General features: G+C 44.6%; 1 protein-coding gene across 2 annotated transcripts; it reads left to right on the top strand.

Moving 5' to 3' along the window:
- The first annotated feature begins 452 nt into the window (after positions 1–452).
- STYXL2 (serine/threonine/tyrosine interacting like 2) lies at positions 453–23,235 on the top strand. Of its 2 annotated transcripts, none has more exons than XM_066621196.1 (6): positions 453–595; positions 3,273–3,394; positions 13,754–13,848; positions 15,709–15,940; positions 16,717–16,934; positions 19,395–23,235. In XM_066621196.1, the coding sequence occupies exons 2-6, from the start codon at positions 3,288–3,290 to the stop codon at positions 22,217–22,219; spliced, it is 3,477 nt and encodes a 1,158-aa protein (XP_066477293.1). In that variant the 5' UTR covers positions 453–595; positions 3,273–3,287; the 3' UTR covers positions 22,220–23,235. The 2 variants fall into 2 exon arrangements, with proteins under 2 accessions (XP_066477293.1, XP_066477292.1); XM_066621195.1 differs by having other exon boundaries at positions 3,270–3,394.
- Positions 23,236–23,923: the final 688 nt, after the last annotated feature.

Raw genomic sequence — 23,923 nt, 5'->3', positions numbered from 1 at the left:
ATTCTGATCTAGGGAAAAATATTCTTATGGATGCCCAAATAGTTTGATTCTCAGTATGAAAGAAAACATGTTCCCCAAGTCTCCCCCAAATAATACACGTATTTTATTAGGATACTGGTGCTCACTCAATATCTTGTCTTATTAGCAGTTCATGAGGAGCTAAAAATATGAGGCAGGCAACCACTGAAAATCATGGGCAGAAGGAAGTAACTTCCTGACTTCTCAAGAGTCATGTGAGCCATTAGAATACAAAATAGCATAATGAGGCATGTGTTTGGCCTCCTCTGCAGCAGGGTGACGTTCCAGGGTGACAGTATCAGTAGGGTTTAGTGTCAGACAGTTTAAAAAGTTCAGTAGTCCCTCTGCCTCTGTTACCCATCAGCCAGTGTAGAGGGATGCTATATTTAGAAGGCTGATAAAATTTGAAGCTGACAGTTGTCCTGCCCCTTTGAGAAGAAATCACAGAGGGGGAAGGAAGGCAACTGGCCTTTTCCTAGCTGTGTCCCCTTCCCAAACCTCCACTTTTTTCACTCAGCACTTCAGTTAGGTATACAGAAAGCTGTACGGTCAAGAGAATACACTCTCGGTGCTAACGGTAAGTTGCTGGCGGGCTCTCTTACCTAATTAATTTGGTCTTGCTGCGTCACTGTGTGGCAGGAACTCAGCCCCTATTTATGGGCCATGGCTGCATTCCTGACATTTGAAGCAAGCTGGGGGGGGGGAGGGCTGTATCAGGGAGTGTGTGTCAGAGGCCTTGTGGACTGAGATGTGGGCTTTTGTATAGGAAGTGCTGTCAAATAAGTCTGCCTTCCCCCTGAGGAAGCAACAACCATTCCTCTGGAGTCCAAATCAGGAACAAGATCCTTGGATGGGGATCTTGTCAGGTGGAACAGGGGCATTTCTTATTGTGGGAGGTGGAAACAAATCTGAGTCAGTTGGTGGCAAAATTTGAAGATCCATTCTTGAATAAATTGAAAGTGTGATGGCTAGTTGGGGGAGAGGTGCCAGCGTGGAGGCTAGCGCCAGTCAGCGCTGAGCCTCCATGCTGGCAGGAAGAGTAGGTGGGAAAATTGCCTGCTGAGTGACAGGAAGGTGTTTCAGGGCAGAGAAGAGCAGGGAGGGGCAAAACTGGGTGGGAGAGGGCAGGCCAGAGAGTTGTTTAGGCCCAGGAGGGGGCAGAGACAGTGGCAGAGGCTTCCACTGAATCCTGATCCCCCTTCCGAGCCTCAGAGCCCAATACAGGTCTCCTCGGTTCTGCACCAGCTAATAATAATAATAATAATAATAATAATAATAATAATAATAATAATAAACAACTTTATTTATACCCCGCCCTTCTCCCCAAAGGGACCCAGGGCGGCTTACAACAGGTTAAAAGCAGATTAAAACATAATATTAAAAAACAGATAAAAACATTAACATATTAACAAATATCATAAAAACAGTAATCAGATAAAAAATCAGGTAAAAGGAGCATAGAGCAGCAGATCATAGGAATCAGGCCTGTAAAAAATACTAAGAGATGTAGAAAAGATGTTAAAAATATGTTTAAAAGGCCATGAAGTCAGAAGGCTTGTTTAAACAGAAGGGTCTTCAGGCCCTGCCAAAAAGTCTCAAGAGAGGGAGCCATTCTTAAGTCAAGGGGAAGGGAGTTCCATAACATTGGTGCCACTACTGAGAAGACCCTATTTCTTGCCGCCGCCCCACGTACCTCCCTAGGCGGCGGCACTTGTAAAAAGGCCTTCTCTGATGACCTGAGAGGACGAGCCGGATTGTACGGAAGTAGGCGGTCCCTAAGATACCCTGGCCCAGAGCAGTAAAGGGCTTTAAAGGTCAAAACCAGCACCTTGAATTGGGCCCGGAAACGAATGGGCAGCCAATGTAGCCCCTGGAGAAGCAGGCTGACAGAGTCAAAACACCTAACTCCAGTAACCACACGAGCCGCCGCATTTTGCACTAATTGCAGTTTCCGAACCGTCTTCAGGGGCAGCCCCACATAAAGCATGTTACAATAATCTAAATAGCTAGTGCAACACTGAACAGACCCATCAGGGCCGCCAGGAACCAATTTTCCCTTACCCCAAGGAGACCTCTGGTTGTTTCTCTGGCCCTGCAGGATGCAGCTTTTACCAGTTTGGTGCCACTGTGCTGTGTGCCACTGCCAGAGCATAGGGTTGGTCCCTCAGTGTGTGCAGCTAGTGAACTGGCCAGAAGTCTAGATGTCCCATGCCCTTCATGAATAAGGCCATTCTCAATGTACCCAAAGCTAAAGAATTCAGGCAGGAAGAGGCTGCCCTGGAAAAACCTCCCTCCTGGAATTACAGGGAACTTCAAAATCCAAGGAGTCACCTTTTAACCAAACAGTAGTGACACATGGTTGGCAACCTTCAGTCTCAAAAGACTATGGTATTACAGTACCCAGTATTCCCAGGCAGTCTCCCATCCAAGTACTAACCAGGCCTGACCCAGCTTAGCTTCTGGGCAATCTGGAAGATGTGGCAACCTGCTCTCCCACCTGAATTGACAACAGGCAGGTAAAATGAAAGACGTTTGTTAAAAGGCTGTTAAGATATTAAAACAGTGGAGAGAAAATACAGAAAAAAGGACACCAACAAACAGAAGACATAAAAAGGAGGGACACAACATACAGCAAAGATTGGTAAGGATATTAAAATGCAAATGGCCAATTAATGATGGGATTTCTCTAGGTACCTTCCCTACCTTCCTTGTGCTGCTCCTTGGCCCTTGCAGCCACAGTTAGCAAGGCAGGTGGATGGACTCCTGTGAAGCATTGGTTCCTTATGACATTGGACCTGGGCAAGTGTGTAAGGGGGAGGCACTTGACCCTGCTTTTTATAACTTGTGGTTATGAACAAGGTTTTAGTTATGAGACTGGATATGAGAGTCACCTGAGCTACTTGAGTTTCCTCCTCCTGGAAATCAGCTTCATAGTCCAATGAAATGGCTCAAGATCAGGTTCTTTGTTTACGAGAAACAGTCTCGAGAAAGGGAGATGTTCGAAGATAAGGAGGGATAATGGCTTCAAGGCTTCAGTGGCTTCAAGGGTTTGTCATGCTCAGTTGAATGGTTCATTATGGGAAGCAAATCCCTCACTCCTCAAAGTTGCAGGCACCTATGCCTCCTCTGTTTCTAAAATCTATTACCAGGGCTGATCTGCTTTGTGTAACTTGGTGAACTGATCTCTCTATGTTAGTATTTTCAGACATTCTGACGTCCTTAATCCTACTGTCTTGCCTTCCCAACATCAGCAGATTCTCACTACAGCCATGGCAAACAGTGTGGATCCAGATGGTGAGCAGATAGTACCAGATGGAGAAGAGTCGGAGGTAAAAGCAGTACAAGCCCATTATCTTCGCAGTCCCTCTCCCAGCCGGTGAGTGGTTTTGCCCAGTTCTATATCTTCCTGACAACATGGATCAAATTGCACCCTCTTTCTTTCCCGACTTTTTCACACTAGCCCTGCACATCACCCAAACCGTGGTGAAGGAAGAGCTTTGTGGCTTCATGCTTCTTTTCAGCAGCATGATGCTCATGCAGGATGGGAAGCTCATGCATTATTTATCTCATTGTTTCCACCCAGGGGTTTCTGGGGAAAGCATTATCCAAGCTTGGTGGGGCAAAACAGAAGGAAAAGAGCCCACCCAAGCTGTAGTCATTGACATCAGTTCACATCTAGGATGTGTGTGCAGCAGGATAGATGGATCTGATACAGAAGGTCCAGTTGTTATTGCTGCAGAAATCTTCAAGATTTTCTTTTAGCCTGCCAGAGAAAATAGTTCCCTAAACGTGTGATCTTGTATTTTTCTCTTTTGAAGCAGTCACATCTGCCTTGGCAGTTCCTTGCTGCTGGTTTTTTGTTTGTTTGTTTTTTGTTCTACTGTTTATAGTTGCAATACTTCCTTGGGAATTAGTCCCACTGAATCCAGTGGGCCTTAGCTTGAAGTAAACATGCACAGAATTGCATGGCGCATCAAACAAAACGTGATTCTATTTTTAATGTTTGCCTATGTTAGAAATAAATGTAAGGTACTTGAAGGTGAGTTCTGTAAGTGCTTAGTTTTCACTCTGGTTTCAGCTGATTCTGGAAAATTGTTTGTCTTTATATGATGTGCAACTCATGAGATTTGCCCATCTTATTGTTTCCATCAGCAATAACTTTTGACCACACAGGGTTGGGATGATTCCCAAGGTACAAAGAAGGTATTTGTCAGGGGAAACATAAATCTCAGCCCAGTTTTTTAAGTTCTTGGTAGCAGTGGTGTTGCTAGGGGTGTGCATGGGGGTGCAGGGGGTGCAGATTGCACCGGGTGATGCACTCGGGGGGTGACATCACTACTGTAAAATGGGCCCCAAACTGCCTTACCGTGGGCCCAGCACTGGAGCTAGTCCAGCGCGAGCCCGCGGTGGGCCAACTCCAGTGTTGGGCCTGCAATTCGACACCCGGGGCTCCATGCAAAGTGCCGGGCAGCGGGGAGGTAAAACGGGGCAGGGGAAGGAAGGGAGAAGGTGTTCTGGGTTGGGTGGGGGCAGGGGGAAAGAGTGACAAGGGAGGGAGAGGGGCAGGAGGGGGCGGGAGCTCCACCAGATCTTGTGCCCCATGTCAGGCCGCGCAGCCTGTTATGGAACTCCTTGATTCTGCACCGGCTAAAGAGCCACCACAGAATCAAGCAGCCCCATTGTTGGACTACTTCTCTTGCCTGGGGGAAGGGAACAAATGGTAGTCATTTTGGTGCTGTGGCAGCCCCGCATGTCAGGTAGTTCAGAATTGGGCTGTTATTCAGTTGTGTGAGTGTTATCCTGTTATTCAGTCTGTTATTCAGTTGTTTGAGTGTAACACAAGTTGGCCACAGGTGTTTGGTTGTTTACTGATTTGTTGAGTGACCTGTACTGTTATATATGTAAGTAAGTAAGTAAGTAAGTAAGTAAGTAAGTAAATTAATTATTTAACTTAATGAATAATTGATATTAATGTTAATTGATAATATTAATTGATATTAATTTATAATATTAATAAAATATAATTAATTAATGGGGGTTCCACCAGCCCTAGTGATGCCACTGCATCTAGGTTGTGTACTGTGTAGGTTGTGTATGATATTGTAATTTATTCTGTATGGTCTGGTATGGGAGGAGTTCCATCACGGGTGTGACGCAATGAACTCTTGCAGAGGGCAATGAAAACCCTCATGTGCCTTGGTAGAACCAAGAGGCAGAACACTTTCCTGCCATTCCTAGTGAGTGTGCTAGATAGATAGCTGCTTTGGGTCCATTCAGTGGGAAAAAGGCAGGATAGAATTGTGACAAATAAATATGTAGATAAATGCTCACCCCAACATTGCTGAGACTTAACAAGGCAACTTTCAAGTACTTTCCATATGTTCAGTCAACCTACTGTGTTATGCTTTCTGTCTGCCCCTGACATTAATCTGAAGTTCAGAATCAAATCGACATTGGAACAATTATACACACATAGGCTTTCTATTTTAGAGACCTTAACAAAGGCATGGAGGTGAGGAGCAGAGGCAGCAGGCATGATTTCTCCCTCCCACTTCATTTACTGAACATGTGAAAATGGTTCCTGTTCTCTGAGATCCATTCCTAAGAGATAGTACAAGATGAATCATCCTTTGTAGCCCAAATCCCTTTCTATTTTATCTGTCTGCTCTTATGATTGGCGACGAGAATGAGCACTGCTAGCCAAGCCATCTGTCTCTGTTTCAGCTTAGCTACACTTGGCCAAGTTCAGATTTGCCTTTGCATATGGCTCATTTGCATGTACATTAACTCTGAACCCACTTGCAATGGCTTTCCAAGATGTTTCTGAATCCTTTCAACATGTAGGCTGGGACTGTAAGTTGGGGCTCTGGGTGTTCTTGGAGTGCAAGTAGAAGACAGAGTAATTTGAAGATTCAAATCACAAGGTGTTTCCCATCCTGCCATGCTGCTAGAGCTTCCTGAGAACAGGCTTTTTTACACTAGCAGAGAACATAAGGATACCTTGTGGAGTGGGTAGGGGAGCAGGAGGAGAGATTCTCCTTACCTGTAAGTTGGCGCTTATAGTATTGAGAGAAGGCAGCTTACAACATTCATTGTCCCTACTATATAAGAGAAAGAGATGCTCCGAAGTAGCTTTTGAACTGCTCCCACCATCTAGGGCCCAGAAGTGATCAGGAGTGGTGGCTTTGCTTCTTTGGGGGATTTGTGTATTTTAGTGATAAACTCTGAGATGGAGGAACAAATGTCATTTCGATACAAGCTCCAACTGGACACCCTCTTACCAAGATGTTTGACTAAGGAAGAGTAGCCTGTGAGCCCAATCCTTAGCTCTGTGAAGCTTACTGCCAGGCCAGCACCCGTGCTGGCCCAGCGCTGGCTGGCGTTGGGCTAGCGCTGGGCGGACACCTGTCCTCCGTTACTCGGTGGTGTCACGGACTGCTGAGCCGTGGCACGGTAAGCAGGGGTGGGGAGGAGGCATTCCAAGGAGGGGGGAGGCAGGTGGAGGGCGGGGAGAGGGTGGTAGGAGGCGTGACGGGGAGGCGGAGAAAGGGCAGGCGGGAGGCTTGCCAGGGTGAGGGAGGGAGGCAGGTCCCGTGGAGCTCTGCTCCACTGGATCCAAGGCATTCATGTGGAGTTCAGCGCCCTACATGAACACCTTTACCCATTGTGAGGCTTCTTCCCTTACCTGGGAGAAAGGGATAAAAGTCCCCTTCTCCCGAGGTGCCGCCTGCAGCAGGCTGAGGTGTGCAGGATGTGGCGGCAGCCGTTCTCAGCTCCGCTGCAGCCGTGCGCCCTGGGCAGCTCAGGATTGGGCTGTGAATCTCCATTTAGAAGGGTGGTTTGGTTTCATGGCTGGATAATTGTGTGCTCCCCAGCCTGAATCAGTACATTCCAAACTTCCCCCAACCTGGCCTTTCCCCAGGCCCCAAAGTATTTTTGTGCCAGCAAAAAGAAGATATTGCTCAGATTACAGAATGGATCTGTGATGGCCCATTCAAACGTCAGATTGCTACAATAGAGGCATGATTTTGGCAAAAACTGGGGGGTTTCAGGAGATGAGGCTTGTGGGTTTCATTAAGAAACCACCCATCTTCCTCCCATCAGTTGACTACTGAAAGGAGGCATATGGTGTAGTACTAAGACAAGCATGGGAAAACAGTGTCTTCCCTGTCAAGAAACAGCCACAGGAAAAATGTACATGTTGGCTGTTCCTTTCTGAACATGCTCGTGACCTGGACTGTAAAGACCCAGAGACAGGGCCAGCCCAAGACCTCCTGCTGCCTGAGGCAGCAGGCCAAAAGCTGTCCCCTTACCTGGTGACGTGCCTGCTCCTGCTCCTCCACCGCTCTAGGCCACCTCTCTTCCCTCCACATTTTGTTCTCCTCTTCATTTTCCAGTTCAAGGAGCTGAAGGAACAGAGGAGGTGAGCAGGTGGATGCAAGTGGGTGCCCTCCCACTAGTCTGTTGCCTGAGGCGACCGCTTCAGTTGGCCTCACAGAAGGCCTTGCCCTGCCTAGGGAACCATAGTGCATTTGGAAGTCAAGAAGACAATGAAGAGAATGAAAGAAGCTTGTGGGAGAAACGTGGAAACTCCAACTTTATGAAAACTGAGCTTCATGGGTTTGCCATCAATATTTTCATTCAGCAGAGAGCTGCAGCTAATTAATTTTAGATTTAGAGACCTTTATTGGCATTAACTCATCTTCCAACAAATGAGTCATTGAAGTAAAATAAGATGTAAAGAAAAATAATAAATTAAAAATACAAATAAAATAAAATAAAAAGTCACACATATTTTAAGGTTGAAATGCAAACAAACCATACAAATAAACATTACACCAATCTCTTTCCATACTTTTCTACGACTGACAAAAGGAAATTAGCAGTGCCCTGCAACACATCTACTGGACTATTTAATAAGTATGCAAGTTTCATCTGGTCTGGGAGCCCAACACAATACAGTGTTTGCAAACATGCAGTCTAGCATTTTTGGAACAAACATGGAAACTATCCTAGGTTATTTTCCTATCATGCATACATGGAAGAAAGTCCCACCGAACTTAGTGGAACTTACTTCCAAACAAATATGCATAGGATGTATATACCTTAAAATGGAATGTATGAAGTGACCTGTTACCATTTATTCATTACAGCTTATTCCATGGACCATAGGAACCATGAAAAATACACCTTTAAAACAAACACCATATTCTATATACAAATTGATGCTGTAAAAATTTTTTTACCTAAATGAAGCTCCCAATTTTAAATCCTCTGTTTTTTTTTTCATTGGTGAGCATAACATTTTAATTGATTCACTGGCTACATAGCAGGTATTTAGAGTTCCCTTGGAGCGAGGAGATGCTGTATTCCAGTCTTCCCTCAAATCTGATCAATATAACATGCATGATGTACACATCTGTTTTGCTGATTAAGCAAATTAGGCACACTAAATGAGTGTGCCTAATTTGCATAATTCCCAACAGGTGTTTCATTCCATCTCATGCAAAACACCAGAGAAATTTAGGGATCAGGCCATTGAAAATCTTTTTAGCGAACCTTTTTCCACTGGAGGTGGAGAGAGGCTATTTATACAACCTGTAACTCTTTGCTATGAACCCAGCAGTCCTTGACAGATAGGCAGTAGTTCTTTCTCTGCACATCTGCTATATTTCTTCATTTACTGTAATTGCAGAGAACTTCCAATCCTAAACTTCGTATTACAAGAGTTGACTCATTTTTCCAGACAAAGGCTCTGGGTTTTCAGCAACTGTATGACAAACACACAGTGGCATAGCTAGGTCATTTGACATCGGAGTGCATAAATTTTTGTCACCCCATACAACATAATTAATTAAAAATGAATGAATAATTAATATTAATTATATTAATTATTAATTTGTTCATTCACATTTTTATACCACCCTTCCTCTAAGCAGCTCAGGGTGGTGTACATGGTTCCTCCCCTTATTTTGTCCTCACAACAACCCCGTGAGGTAGGTGAGACTGAGAGATAGTAATAGTCATCACATGAAATGAATAATAATAAAGGCCAGAAAATAAATGCAGTAAATATTTCCCCATAAGCAATGGATGAAATTCTGCATCAAATGGTATATAACATGATGGTATTATTTCTAAAAGCCACAGTTTCCAGAATTTTGGTCACTAGGGAATCACCCCCCCCCCCCCCGAGGATGTCTCATTGGCCTGTTTTGAGTTCAGGCAGTGGTTCTCAAACTTTTAACACTGGGACCCACTCTTTAGAATGACAATCTGTTCAGGACCCACTGGAAGTGATGTCATGGCTGGAAGCGACATCATCAAGCAAAATAAAATAAGTAGTTATAAATAATTAAATTAAAGAAATACAAATAATTAAATAAGGGGAAGCCAACCCTGTTTCACCAAGTGAATTTTCTCTGTAGCCTGCCTGCAATAACACCCCCCACCACCACAAAAATATCAGTGAGATTTTCAGTCCTCCCCAGTGCCCAGTTCAGTGAAAGTTCATATATTTCAAGTATATCACTATCAGGACCCACCTGACTTTGCAAGTCTAAAAACATATAAAAATTTACCTTACCAGCTAAAGCCTCTGTTTTATTCTTTGGGGGGGGGCTGCCTTCTGGAGCATTTGTTGAGCTCCACTTTCATCAGATTGGGACCATGCAGCTGGCCTTGCATTCCCCTTTGCCTGACTTGACCAGCAGCAGCCAAGGCGTGTTTGCTTACTCGCGAGTAAATGCAACTGTGTTGCTTACTTTTGCTTTCCATAGGGCTCAATACATTCGTCTGCTCGGAGGGAGGGACTTCCTTCTTGGGTGTTATTTGGGGCAGCTTTCATTGGATAGGAACCATTCTGGTGTCATTGGATTCCTCTCAGCCTGCCCTTTCTGACAGACTAAGGCAAGTTCGCCTACTCATGACTAAATGTGTGATATGGCTCGGTTTCACTTTCTATAGGGTTCCATGCATTTTTTGGTTTCCTGTTTTTTGGTCATAACTTTTTATGGAAAGGAACTATTTTACTCCAGTTTCTTGCATTGCCTTCTGCTGAAAATTCTGCATCCAATAGTATGTAGCACAATAGGGTTATTTGTAACTTCCGCAATATTAGTGATATTGGGTCATTTGTGGTGTCACCCCCCCAAGGCTGGTACCTGGGGCAGACCGCCCCCCACCCCTCGCTAGCTATGCCACTGCAAACACATTCAACAGAGACAACTTTCCTCAGCTAACCATCATCCTTAGCTTGTACACCAACTACTTGGCAGATTTTTTTTTTTTTTTACTGTAGTGACTGGAAAGTTAATAAGATCTTCTGCTATCTCCATAGAAAGTCATGCAGGTAGTTGATAGGTGACACCATCAACTGAGCAATTTGGTACCTATACCTTTGTTAAAGGAGGCAAGGGCATTAGAGCTGTGAACACTTCTTGTCCATTAGCAGGATTGCAATTCCTTGAGAGAGGACTGTAGTTCAAGGCAAGAAGGCATCATTGAAACTGACATCCTCTGGCACTAGGAAGGAGCATCTTTAACAACTCAATCCAGCCTGGCGCCCAGGACTCCAGCAGCTCCAAAAGGGCTGATTCTGGATCCTATGGGTGCCAGGCTAGTGCCAGGAGCCTACTTGGGGAAAGGGAGCATTTGCTCCCTTTCCCCAGGTAATGCTGCTACGGTACCAATAGGTTTCCTTGGCTCTGCGTCCACCTTTGAGTGGGTGCAGAGTTGAGGAGGCCCGTGTTGGGCTGCCCAGCCCAGAAGGGAAGACAGGATACAGCAGCAGAGATCCTGTCCAGTTCCACCCTTCTCCCCACCCTCCCCCTGGCCTGAAACACTTCACTGCTGCATGACAGTGGAACTTACCCATGGCTGCTCCTGAGGCATACTCTTTCAGCACTAGGCCCAGCGCCAACTGGCGCAGACTGAGTGCCAGCAGCCCATCCTCACTGCAGGCATGCTGCAGATGTTTGCAACACCCAGAGCCAGCAGTATGAGCATACTGCCAGTACTGGGCCCAACAGGATCAGGCCCTAAGGCTGCAAAGTGTATCTGGAGGATGCTTTTGGCAAAAACATTCTTTCTGCTCATGTTTGTACTTCCGTGTTGCAGGAAATCCAGGGCAATGGCTTCAGCATGCAGAAGTTGACAGTGCACCTTGATTCTAAGCAATCCCTGGATTTCTAGGCAATGCAGCAGCCCTGCACCATAATTCCACCTTTCCTATTCCCTCTGCCCATCCCTCCATCTTAATATGCATTGACCAGACTCAGAGTTCCAATTTCCATTGCTGTCTGCACTTGACCCCCCAGACTGCCTCGCCTTGTTTCTGAGTGTTCTCAGATGCCATTGGCTGGCCTGGGAACCTTGCTATCTATATAACGTTTCAAGACCAGTTGCTATGGAGACCAGTTTTGATTAATGCAGCTGTCAGATAGGCCAGTGTCTTTACAGCACTCAGAGACATCAGGACCCTCTAGCGGATGAAAAAGAAACATCTTTTTCTGTAAAGAGACAGTATATACACTGGGCTCCTTTGCTTGCCACAATGGTGAACATGAGCTTGTCAGCAGAGGGCAGAGGTTGTTTTAGCCTTTGGCAATTCATTTCTTGTTCAGTTTTTCCTCTTCTAATCCTGGGAAGAGATATTGGCTGACAACCTTAGAGTCAAATGAAGACAAATGCAACAGTTGCCCCCAAGTGGATGCCTGTTTGGCACTTCCAATTTTGAGCAATCTGTGCTATTGATACCAGGTTATTCTACAACTTTTATTCATTATTGTACATAAAAGAATTTCACAGCCCCATGTTTGGAAAAAAAGGGGGGGATTTACAATCAATACCTTGCAATATTTATTATGTATTTTTAATGAGGTTGGTCCCAGAATGGAGCAACCTCCCTAAATACTCATTGAAGCAACTTCTGTAGGTTTTTAGAAAGGAAGAGTGAGAAGGAGCAAACCAAACCTGCCAAGTAGGGAGTTCCAGAATTTGGGGGTCACTGTAAAGAATATCCTCCCTTGGGTTTCCACCTGCTGCAAAATGGAACATAAAGCAGAATTTCCCTGGAAAACTGAAGCATTCCAATAAAGTCATGTGGGTGGAAATGGCAGCGATGTACTGGAACCACAGCACCAAGTCTCATGTTGAGTCCAGACTGCCCTTCTTAACTCGAGTCACCCATGAGTCATAATGGCAGCTGTTGCAACTCATCCAGAGCCATTTTTCAAGTCATTTTGAGTTGAGTCTCAGCTGGACTAGTTGGGCCTTTGGCCTGATCCAACAGGGCTCTTCTTATGTTCTTATGTTCTTAGTCCATATGAGTGTTTTTGGGTGCAATCCAAAGGTGCAGTTGGGCTAGCGCAAGTCCCTTAAAGTGCCATAAAGCACTTTAACGCCGATGCAACTGCACTTCGGCTGGTCCAAGGAACTTGCGCCAGCTTCCTCGTGCCAACATGGGCCCTGTGGAGAGTGAGTTTGCGCCGGCTGAGATCGGCTAGCGTGGGGATCTGGAGGCAGCATGGGAAGGGTGGGGAGGAGGTGGGAGGGAATTGTTCTGGGGCGGTGGTAGGTGGGCGGCAGGTGTTCCTGGGGGTGGGAAGCAGGAGTCAGGGCCATGACCTGGTAGTTATGCCAGAGCCTAGCCTCATTCCCAGGCGGCCTGGGGCAGTCCAGGGCCGCTCAGATTTGCACCACTGATTAAGGTGGCGTGGCGCAGTTCCAAGTAGCCCCATTGGGACTGCAGTGGCTCTTCCCGGGGTTAGGGGAAAAGTTTCCCCTTGCCTTGGGGTGAGCCTCTGGCTACGTGAAACATGCACTGGATACAGCACAGGCCTGTTGGCCTGCCTGTTCCAGCACAAGTTAGGATTGCACTGTTGTGATTCAAGCTCGAGTCATCTGAATCTTGGCCCATCCCTGGGAAATGGTCCTTCAGATACACTATTCTTGTCCCAAATCATTTATGGCTTCAAAGATTAGAATCAGAAGTTTGAACTGGAAACCAAAAAACACTGTGCAATATTGATATGGGTTAGACATTAGGCTCCCAATCAACAGTCTAGATGCTGCATTTTGCACTAGCTGACATTCTAGTCACCTTTCAGAGGCAGCCCCACATATAGCACAATAGAGTCGTCTAACCTGGATATCTGGGTCTCATTGTATGTCTTTGTATTACTATAATTAACAGGTAAGTATTACTGCTCTCATTTTGTAGAGGAGAAATTGGAAACAGGAAAGTGGGAGATAGTAGATGAGTTTCTACAAGCAACCAGAGCTGGTCTGCTCATGAGGTTGGATGAAGTGGCCATATTGGGTGATAGATTAGGGGAGGCAGCAAACTGGTGGGGCAGGAGGGGGAGGATTTCATTGGCAGCTGCACATGCTGACATCCTATCACCCCTTTCTGGCTTTAATCTGCCCAACTCTCCTCAGACTCACATCAGCTAAAGAGCTGGCAGAGATCCGAGGAGAGCCATTGGAGATTAGAAAGCCTATGAAATGTAAGTAAAAAGGATTTTTACTTATTTTTCCTGGTCCATCTGTGTCCATCCCCTCATCCATAGCATGCAGCATGCTCTCTGTTGGCAGCCGTGCATAGTCTGGACCAGCAAGGGGTAGGATTGGGCCCTTAAACTGCTCTGTTCAGGAGTGATCGTGAAAAACTACAAGCTCAAAGATATTAAAGGAATTATAAATATTGTCTTATGTTGTTGTCATTTATCAACAGATATTCAGTGATATCAGACACAGACACTGAGAGCATTTTCATGGAGCCCATCCACCTGTCATCGGCTGTGGCTGCTAAACAGATCATCAAGGAAGGTAGGGGGCAGAGAAAAAGGTAATGAAGATAATAGTGGATATATGGGGAGAATATTAGGAGTAGTTGGCCTCACTTTGGGGAAAAGGATAAGACTAGCACATCTCTGATATCTCTGGCTTCTGCTGAGTCAGGTTACTTCCACATTACCAATTTCATCCACCATTACCACCCTTTTTTACAATCACCTTTTAGGAAACATTGTTCCTAGCTTGTATTCCATTGTTTTGAATGCTATTCTCCATCCTTTTCTCAGTTTTGATTGGTAATTCAAATTTTTAAAAAAAATTACAGCACTCACTATTGAGCCTTTTCAGGGCTACTGTGCCTTTAATTATAAGCATCATGCCTGCAACTTTATTCAGATTGGTTCCTGTTGAGTGTGGCTAATGAGTTAATTAGCAAAATAGGCAGCACAGACTGGAGGAGTTCTATTGCAGCTCCTGTGCCCTCTTCAAGAGAAGAGGACAAAAGCGCCTTTCCCCCAAGGAGACTCACAGTGGCTTCCCAGCACCTGCTGAATACAGCGGTAGCCACTTTGATGCTACTGCTCCAGCAGGTGCTGGGAAGCATAGAATTGGACTGAATACTCTAGAGCAGGGGTGCTCACACTTTTTTGGCTCGAGAGCTACTTTGAAACCCAGCAAGGCCCGGAGATCTACCAGGGGGGAAGGAAGCGTCTGACAGACACCCCCTTTAATGTATGGAGCCCCTGCTGGAGTCTAGTCAGTTTTGTCAGTTTTGTTGCTGCATGCCTGACCAGCAGCTAAAGTGTCAGTTTCAGTGTCAGTTTAGTGTCAGCTAAATATGTCAATTTCGTCTAGTCACTAGACGAAACTGACATATTAACAGTTTGGAGAGACAGGTATCTGCGATCTACTCATTTTGCCTCGCGATCTACCGGTAGATCGCGATCCACCTGTTGAGCACCCCTGCTCTAGAGCATCAGTTCTGAAACTCTCAGAGAGAGTTTGAACCACAGTAAGTCCTTGTGGGGGCAGGGGGGAGGCATTGACGTGATCCCCAGGATCGTGTCATTAACGGGGCTGCAGGGACTGGGATGCACTAACCAGTCCCTGCAGCAGCTGTCCTGGGGTGCAGGGAGCCTTGTGCAAGTGTCTGCAGGGTTCCCCAAGTTGTCAAGTGGAGAGATCGTGCTCCACTTCCACAAAACCAGAAGTGGAATGCAATCGCTCCACTTTCACTTTTAGAAGCCTATTTATTTTATTTACTTATTCAATTTTTATACCACCCTTCCTCCAAAGAGCTCAGGACAGTGTACACAGCTGCTCCCCTCCTTTTGTCCTCACAACAACCCCGTGAGGTAGGTGATGCTAAAAGTGACTGGCCCAAGGTTACCCAGGAAGCTTCATAGCTGAGGGGGGATTTGAACCTGGATCTTCCAGATCTAAGTCCACTTCCCAAATCACTACACCACCCTGGCTCTCTTATGCTGTCCTAGCTCCAGCCAAAGTAGTCCACAGCTAGAGCATGACAGCTATTAGAACAGGAAGTGAAGAGAGGTTTTTTTTTCCCCCCTTGGTGCTTCTGATATTTTTTCGCAGTGCGTGCTTTGGGCTTTTCTTCCTGAGATCACATGCAGCAGCCATTCTGAGATGTCTCTCTGATGTCTCTCTGGTGCTTCCTTCACAAGTCTCTTCTTTATTATGTTATGTATTACAAATTTAGTTGTATTTCTTATGTAAGGGGGTGGAGTGGTTACATGTGGTCCTCGCCATCTCCAAATTTTGCCTTGGTGGTCCCTGAGTTCGTAAAGGTTGGGAACCACTGGTTAAAGGTAACTAGTGGCAGAATACAGTATTGCTTGCAATTTGAACAGTGACAATGTTGGTTCATTCCAGAGCTTAAAACAAAAGAATTGAAAATAGACTCTGAATGTCCTGGGATGCTGGAATCTGCAGAGCAGCTATTGGTGGAAGACCTGTACAATCGAGTTAAAGAAAAGATAGATGACACTAGCTTGTTCAATACACCATGTGTCATGGACTTACAGAGAGCACTTGTGAAGGACCATCTTGAGACACCAAAGGATGAAATTGATGAGGTCTGGCCAAATGTCTTCATAGCAGAAAAGTGAGTAGAATATATTTTCTCCTTGAATAATATTCCTAAGTTTTGGCATATCAAACGTTGTTATAGAAATTTGAACACTAATCTTTCAAATCTCAATCCACCCATCCCAAGAGAACGTGACAATAAGAAGTCACTTGCACACCAGTTCAACCAGTACACCAGTACAAAGCAAATGAATCCTTACCTTGCTCCTTCCTCATGCAGTCCCTAATAAAACAGGAAGGGTTTTTGCAAAACAACCATTCAATGTAGCAAGGTATAAGGACACGGATCAATGCAACTCTGCCCACAGGAGGCTGCAGTGAGATGGCACTTTAGATCTGCTGCTCCATCCACCACCTGCTGCTGACATGAGCCACATCACGGATGGGTCAGCCCTGTGTGATATGCAGGTGATTTGGTTCCCACATATGCCACAGCATCATAAGCATTTCAAGAGAAACACTCATAAGTCCAATGAAGTGTAGCAATCCTCTGAATATCATTGAGGGACTTCCAGAAGTCAGACATTTTATAACATTTTGTACCCTGTATACAAAACATAACTGTACCCTGCCCAGTATTTTACACACCTTGTGAACCTTGGTGCTTCTGATATTACTTTGACACCTGAAAAGTAAATCACTCAGATTGTCTGTTTGCATAACTTTGATGGGGTTTGCTTCTCATCAGCTTCTCATCAACTCAGCCCTTTTTCTGTTCTTTTCAGCACAGGTCTAACTCCCAAACATTCTAATTAGAAGTCTGACTCTAATCTCTGTTCCTTGACCCTGAAGGAGTGTTGCTGTAAACAAAGGTCGCCTAAAGAGACTAGGAATTACACACATCCTTAATGCTGCTCATGGCACTGGTGTGTATACAGGACCAGACTTCTACAGCGGGATGGATGTCCAGTATTTAGGCATTGAAGTGGATGATTTCCCAGATGTGGATATCTCTAAACACTTCCGTCAGGCTGCAGAGTTCCTTGATGAGGCACTGCTAACATATAAAGGTAAATAAGGGGAGGTTGTCCTACACCCTATACTTGGTTTTTATCATTTCACAACTATTGTGATGTAGATATTATGGCTGTTAATAATAAAGTTTCTGCCCCTCAGACAATAATTTTAAATAATTCTATCATTCTCTGGGAAGATTATTATATTCCAAGGTAAAAGATAAAAAATACCACAATTATAATGTGATTACTTGTAGCAATAGGAAATATTTGAGGCCACAGAATTCTCAGTAATGTAGGGAATTCCCCTCAAAGTCTGGAGCATTGTCATTTCTCAATGGATATGACTAAAATTCACATAAGAAGAGCCCTGCTGGATCAGGCCAAGGGCCCATCTAGTTCAGCTTCCTGTATCTCACAGTGGCCCATCAAATGCCTCAGGGAGCACCAAAGACAACTATATACTGTTCTTATGTTCTTATGTTGTTGCCATTCCCTTGCACCTGACATTCAGAATTAGGTTATGTCTAAAAACTGGAGGTCATCATGGCTTGTAGCTTTTGGCTTGTAGCTTTGTGATGTTCTTTTTCTTCATAAATCTGTCCAATCCCCTTTTTAAAGGCATCTAGGCCAGGTGCTATCACATCCTCCTGTGGCAAGGAGTTCCACAGTTTAATTACTTGCTGGATTTAAAAAAATTGTTTTTGTCTGTTCTAACTCTCCTGCCACTCAATGTTGAAAGATGTTCCCTGGTTCTGGTGTTGCTTTAGAAGGAAAAGAGCTTCCCTCTATCCACTCAATAATCACTGGGTTGTCAATTGCAGTGAATGCAGACTGGGGGATGATTCTGTATTTCCCAAATATTGACTGCATATCCTGGCCCACTCCCTAATTTGCTGGTACAAGAGGGAGGGGCCGTATACACGGATCCCATATAAGCAGTTTCACTTATCCACGAATCTGCGGGGCCACTTCCGCCCCCTCTGGAGGCAAGGGGAACTATGCTCCCCTTGTCTCTGGAGGCTCTTCTGAGCGTGCAGAGGCCGTTTGTCCACCTGCAGCCTCTGTGGGCCTCGGAATGATGATTACAAGTAAAAAAGTCACTTCAGGGTTTTGGGCAAAACCGGAAGTGATGTTTTTATGCCTTTAAAAGCTATGAGGGTCAGGGAAGCCGTTCTCAGTCCTCATAATGCCTTATAAAGGCTTAAAAACATCACTTCAGGTTTTGCTGAAAAACCAGGAGTAACTTTTTTCCTTGCAATCATCATTCTGAGCCCCACAGAAGCCACAGGCAGATGCATGTTGCCTCTGTGGGGCTCAGAAGAGCCTCCAGAAGTGAGGAGAGAGCAGCTCCCCTTGCCTCCGGAGGGTGGGGGTGCATCCCCCATACCTGTGGATTCAGGTATCCGCAGAGGGTTCTAGAATGGAACCTCCCATAGATACGGGGGCATGGGGGCATGCTTGTATTGTTTTAATAAAGCGTATTTTAACCAAAATGTGCCTTTGGGTATACGTAGTAGGAGAAAGATTTGGATTTTTTAAAAACTGAAATATCTTCTCTCTCAAAAATTAAATTAAGAAAAGATCTCTGAAGGATAGCAACAAGATTTCTTTTATATGGCTTTAAATCAACAACTTCTAAAGAAGGAGGCAGGGTGGATTGATTTGGATTGTGAACCTTGACAGGGAACCATTTATTGATTTATTGTACCACGCAAATCACTTTATGAACTACTTATTTAAAAATTGTATTTAAATTTTCTTTAATAATCGTAATTTAGATCAAGGTGATTTAAATCATGGTTTAAAGCAGCAAGAAGAAAAGGCTGATTTTAATTCATTGATTTAAATCTAGTTTCCCACTGATACTTCATATATATTTCCTAGACAATGGTGCACGTCTGACCACTAAACCATGTTAATTAAATAGATTATTATTTATGCTATGCAGGAGGGTCTACTTTGTATAATTTTTATGCTTTGTATAACTTTTAGTATAACTTTTAAAATAACTTACAATGCAGTACTATGCATATTTACTCAGAAGTAAATCACATTGTGTTCAATATTTATTCCCAGAAAAGTGTGTATAGAATTGCAGGCTATACATTTACTTACATTGGAGTAAGTCCAATGAAGCTCACTGGGGCTTACGTTTGAGTGTTTTTAAATTAGATTCAAATTTTTAAAATCCATTTTTTAATAAATCACATTTTATCCATCCTGCAGGGAAGGAAAAAGGAACTTCTCAGTGCAATATTATCATAGGAGAAGCTTCCATGAAATTTCATTTGCTGAATGAAATGCTAACTTGTTTGAGATTTCAAGGATAAAATGAATTTATTTACAGTGTTTCTAGCTTTCATACTAATAATAACCAGGTGAAACAATACTGAAGTAAAGACTAAAGATAAAAGAAAATATCTACTGCTTATCTGTTCCATATGCTGTTTCAGAAGTATCCTAACATGTCACTAAAACATGGTTAACTACCTGTATTTTTTTGACTTCTAGGAAAAGTCTTGGTCAGCAGTGAAATGGGAATCAGCCGCTCAGCGGTGATGATAGCTGCTTATCTAATGATCTTTCATCACATGACAATCTTGGAAGCCTTAATGACTATCCGCAAAAAGCGGGCCATTTATCCCAATGATGGCTTCCTGAAACAGCTCCGGGAGCTCAATGAAAAGCTCCTGGAGGAACGGCAGGAGGAAGATGCAGACGATTCTGATGAGGATGAAACAGGTAGTCAGAGTTCTGTTATTAGAGTTGGAAGCCATTCCCTGCTGTCTGGGGGAGACGAGTCTGGGAGTATCATGGGAGCTAAAGTCCACTCTATCGTGGTGGAGGAAGAAGATACCACAAGCCTCCTGGGAAGTGTTATGAGTGCCTCCTCTATGGGAAAAGCAAGCTTGGTTTCCAAACAGCCAACTCTCATCAGTGAGGAGGAGGAAGAGCAGCTCTATGAAGAATGGAGGAAGAAGCAAGGCTTGCCTACAAAGCAACTTCCAGACAAGGATGGAGAAAGCAAGTCCCAACACTGTGCATTTCAGGTACAGGAAGAACCTGATGAGGACACAAGTCGGATGATCCAAGAGTGGCAGTGCAGAAATGAGAAGTACCAAATGGAAAGCTACTTGTTTCCTAAGGAAGAGGCTGGAAACTCTGGCATGGAAGGAAAGTCATATCTTGTAAACGACATGAGTGATACTGAAAGTGTGAGCAGCCAAGAGATAAGGATCTTGAAACAACAGCTGGAAGCAAGTGGCATCAACAGAATGAGGAGAGGGCGCACAGACTCTGTGTCTACAGAAAGCACCTGGGATATGTGGAACGAAAGAATGATGGAGATAGAGAGTAAAGCTGCTCAGAGATGTTCCAAAAGTAAGTGTAGTAGTGAAAATATAAGACCTGAAAGTGGAACAAAGGAGAGAGATGTGGACGAGGAAAGTATATTATCTGACACTAGCTCCTTTTATAATTTTTGTCAAAAAAATAAAGACAAACTAACTGCATTAGAAAGGTGGAAGATCAAAAGAATCCAGTTTGGCTTTCACAAAAAAGATTCAGAAGCCTCTGAACAATCCAAAGTCGAAGACAGCAGTCAACAAAGTAAAGACACCATGGAAGAAGATAAGAACTTGACAGATGTCAATCTGACAGCTTATCAAGCCTGGAAAGCAAAACATCAAAAGAAGTTGGGTAATGAAAATAAGAATGAGATTGTGGAACTCGCTAAAGGTGAAGATTCTGCTTCTGCCAAGAGAAAGCAAAGACGAATGGAGTTGCTTGAACACTCAAAGAAACTCCTAGAAGAAAGTCAGTCTCTCTGCAGCTGGGAGGGAGAGAGTACAATGAGTGGAAGCATCCCTTTGTCAGCTTTTTGGCCATCATCAGCTTCTGTAAACGGTCAAGAGGATTCTGCTTCAGCATTAAGCATGCAGACCAATCGCTCATCGTTCTCTCAGGCTAGAAGCAGTACTGGAGCTGTGCCAAGTGTACCCAATCTTCCCATTGGCCCAGATGACACAATATCAGTAGCCAGCATTCAGAACTGGATTGCCAATGTGGTTAATGAAACTATTGCTCAGAAACAAAATGAGATCCTAATGATGTCCCGTCCATCATCTGTATTGGCTTCCAGTGTGAAATCAGGTGATCCTGGGAGATCTCTAGATGATGACAAGACATCTCTGCTCAGTGCACATAGTGGCCTATCTAGTTCTCTGCTTCACCAGCAGAACACCCAATATGCTGACACTCAGTCAGTCCTGTCTTGCAACACTTCAATGAGTGAGAGGACAGGAGGGTCCAACTTGAACAGGAAAGTGACACAAACAAGCAAACCTATTTATAGCCTCTTTGCTGATGAGGTTGACCTGAAAAAGCTTAGTAGAAAGGAAAAGGAGATGCAAATGGAGATGAGAGGGAAAATGTCAGATTACCAGACTGAGAAGCTCATCAGTGACAATAAACGTAGTACATTATTTAAGAAGAAGAAGATCAAGGGAGATGATGAGGATGAGACAACAGATAATTTTACAGAAAACACAACTAGTGGCATTCGGGACCCTTTGCAATGTGATGTAGACAGGAGTGACACAGCATCTGCTCTCTCAGGCCAGTTTGCCAATATGGGTGCTATGAGATTAGAAGTGGAAAACAATGTAAACGAGTGGCTCAAAGATTTGAAGACAAAAGAAAAGTTCTCCCATCAGGACAGCACTGACGGTGGTGGAGAGAAATACCGAAGATCATCCACATTCAGAGAGCAAGACACTGAAGCCTCTAGCTATAAATTTCACAGGTCCCAAAGAGACAAAATAGATAGTTCCTCAACTTATCTGCGTAGTGATGACTTGCAGAGAACCTCATCACGATTCGCATCTGCCTCTTCACAAGAAGACAAGGAGGCATACACATTTACACGATCAAAGACCTGTGAGTCTAGTTCCAGAGAAGAGAGTCCAGAGCCATATTTTTTCAGAAGAACTCCAGAAACATCTCACAGCTCAGAATCTCCTGAACCAACTACACAGAGTCGAATCAGATCACATCACTTGGAAGAACATGAGGAGGAGTCAAGTTCAGATGTGTCTGAATTTGGAGCCAAGAGAAAATTCACCCAGAGCTTTGCAAAATCTGAAGAGAATGGAGAGAGAGAAGAAAAGCTGGATGAAAGGAAAGAATGTTTTGCATCAAGGCAGTCATTCAGGCACAGGCAACGCACTCGCAAGGAGGAGGAGGAAGAAACAATGGATGATGATGCAATCATTGCTGCCTGGAGAAGTCGACAAGAAGAAACAAAGGCAAAGCTTCGAAGGAGAAGGGAAGAGTGATTTGGAGCAAAGTCTTGCCAACTCCAGGCAGTCTTCTGCAACCTTCCAAGTTTCAGAAAGAAACAGTCTGAAATGTTGCCTTTTGATCAGTCACCATTACATTTCCTATCATTCTTTTCAGTTTGCACAGTTTAGTCCTAAAGATAATCCTTAATCTTAATTCTCATCCTGAGAGGAGGAGGAAAATGGCTCTTCCAGAGAAAAAGACATTGTGCGTTAATATTAAGTTCTCAGAGTGCAGATACTCTTCGCACTATTTGTGTCTTAGGAAATTTCTCTAACTAAACAGTACAAATAGCAATGTTAGTCAAAGCAAGTATCAGAGGCCCAACCATTTGTCTTAGGTTTATATTTGCTTCGGTTTGCTGAAATCATGGAAGAAAGAAGAAAGAATCATTAGCATTTTCTTTTCATTTTATCAGGATTAGAACTACCACCAAATTTTCACCCACAAATTTCAAAATGCAGTTTTGTTGTTAGCACATATGTGTTGTTCCCATGTGGGAAGTTCAATTAAACTTTTAATATGCCTTTCCTTGTAAAACTCAAACTATGACTTTTCTCTGCATCTTACAACAATTAATACAGAGAAAACTACTGAGGAAATAAAGTTAACCTTTGTTCCCATGACAACTCATAACTGAGCAAAAATATCAGGCTTTAGTCACATGGGGAGAATTTGTTTAAGGATTTTAATTTTGTTTTCTATAAAGGCAACTAGAACAGACAGAAATTTACCTTTGGAACAGAACAATAGGCCTAAACTTATAAAATGTATGCTGCAACAGCGGGTATCCCTCTTTGAAATGTAAATGCACCTAGGCAACATTTTGATATGTGCAGTAAGGCTATTAGAACTTCTCTACTAAAAGCATTTGTTCTGTATGAACTGTAAAAGTCTTCTGAAAGCCAACTGGCCAAAGCAGGTCAAGTGACAAGGACAACCTCCTGTAAGATGCTTCTTGGTTTGACCAATAAAGGTGCTTAGCTTGCTGCCACTCCTTCCTTTAAAATCACTCTGCCCAGCCTATGCTTTTTCTGTAACTCGCTTAGCCTTTGCTAGTTGCTCATTTTGTCTTACCCAGTATCTCAGCCTGTTCCCCTGACCTTACTGCAATTAGGAGAAGCTAGGTCTGACATTGTCGGGCAGCCCAATCCTGAGCTGCCCAGAGCTGCGGGACCCTGCGGCCCCATGGAGGGCTCCCGCCAGATCCAGCACCTCCCGTGCTACCGCGGGAGGCTCCTAGGGAGAAGGGGACATTCGTCCCCTTCCCCCAAGTAAGGGAAGCAGCCCCGCAATGGGGCTACTCACTTTAGCGGCGACTGTTTGGATGCCGCTAAAGTGAAGGTGCTTGTGTAGGGCGAGCAGCCCTGCCCAAGTGCCCCGGATCCTGCAGAGCTTGGCTCCGCAGATCCGCCTCTCCCCTGCCCCCCGACATACCTCCCCCATGCCCCCAGTCAGGCCTCCCCCTCCCCAGAACGCCTCCCCCCACACCCCCAGATACGCCCCATCTCCCGTTCCACAGCCCGGTGATCACAGAGACTTCCGAGCTGCGGAGCCTGGGTGCCCGCCACACGCTGGCTCAGCACCGACAGGAGCTGAGGCAGCTCCAGTGGGAGCCCGGCGGTAAGCCCAGCAAACATGCCTTACGGCATGCTTGCGACTGTGGTCTGCACCGCGGAGGTGCAGCGTGGACCACAGGA

Source organism: Tiliqua scincoides, chromosome 3, assembly GCF_035046505.1.
Source record: "Tiliqua scincoides isolate rTilSci1 chromosome 3, rTilSci1.hap2, whole genome shotgun sequence".
Taxonomy (NCBI): Eukaryota; Metazoa; Chordata; class Lepidosauria; order Squamata; family Scincidae; genus Tiliqua; species Tiliqua scincoides.
The sequence above is the reverse complement of the archived record's forward strand: the minus strand, read 5'-3'. Positions and strand labels throughout refer to the sequence as shown.

Bases quoted from the DNA above. Each gene is read 5' to 3' on its own strand.
- STYXL2 (XM_066621196.1), top strand. From the start codon at position 3,288: ATGGCAAACAGTGTGGATCCAGATGGTGAGCAGATAGTACCAGATGGA. The intron at 3,395-13,753 runs GTGAGTGGTTTT...ATTTATCAACAG, and splicing joins CGCAGTCCCTCTCCCAGCCG to ATATTCAGTGATATCAGACA. The intron at 16,935-19,394 runs GTAAATAAGGGG...TTTGACTTCTAG, and splicing joins GGCACTGCTAACATATAAAG to GAAAAGTCTTGGTCAGCAGT.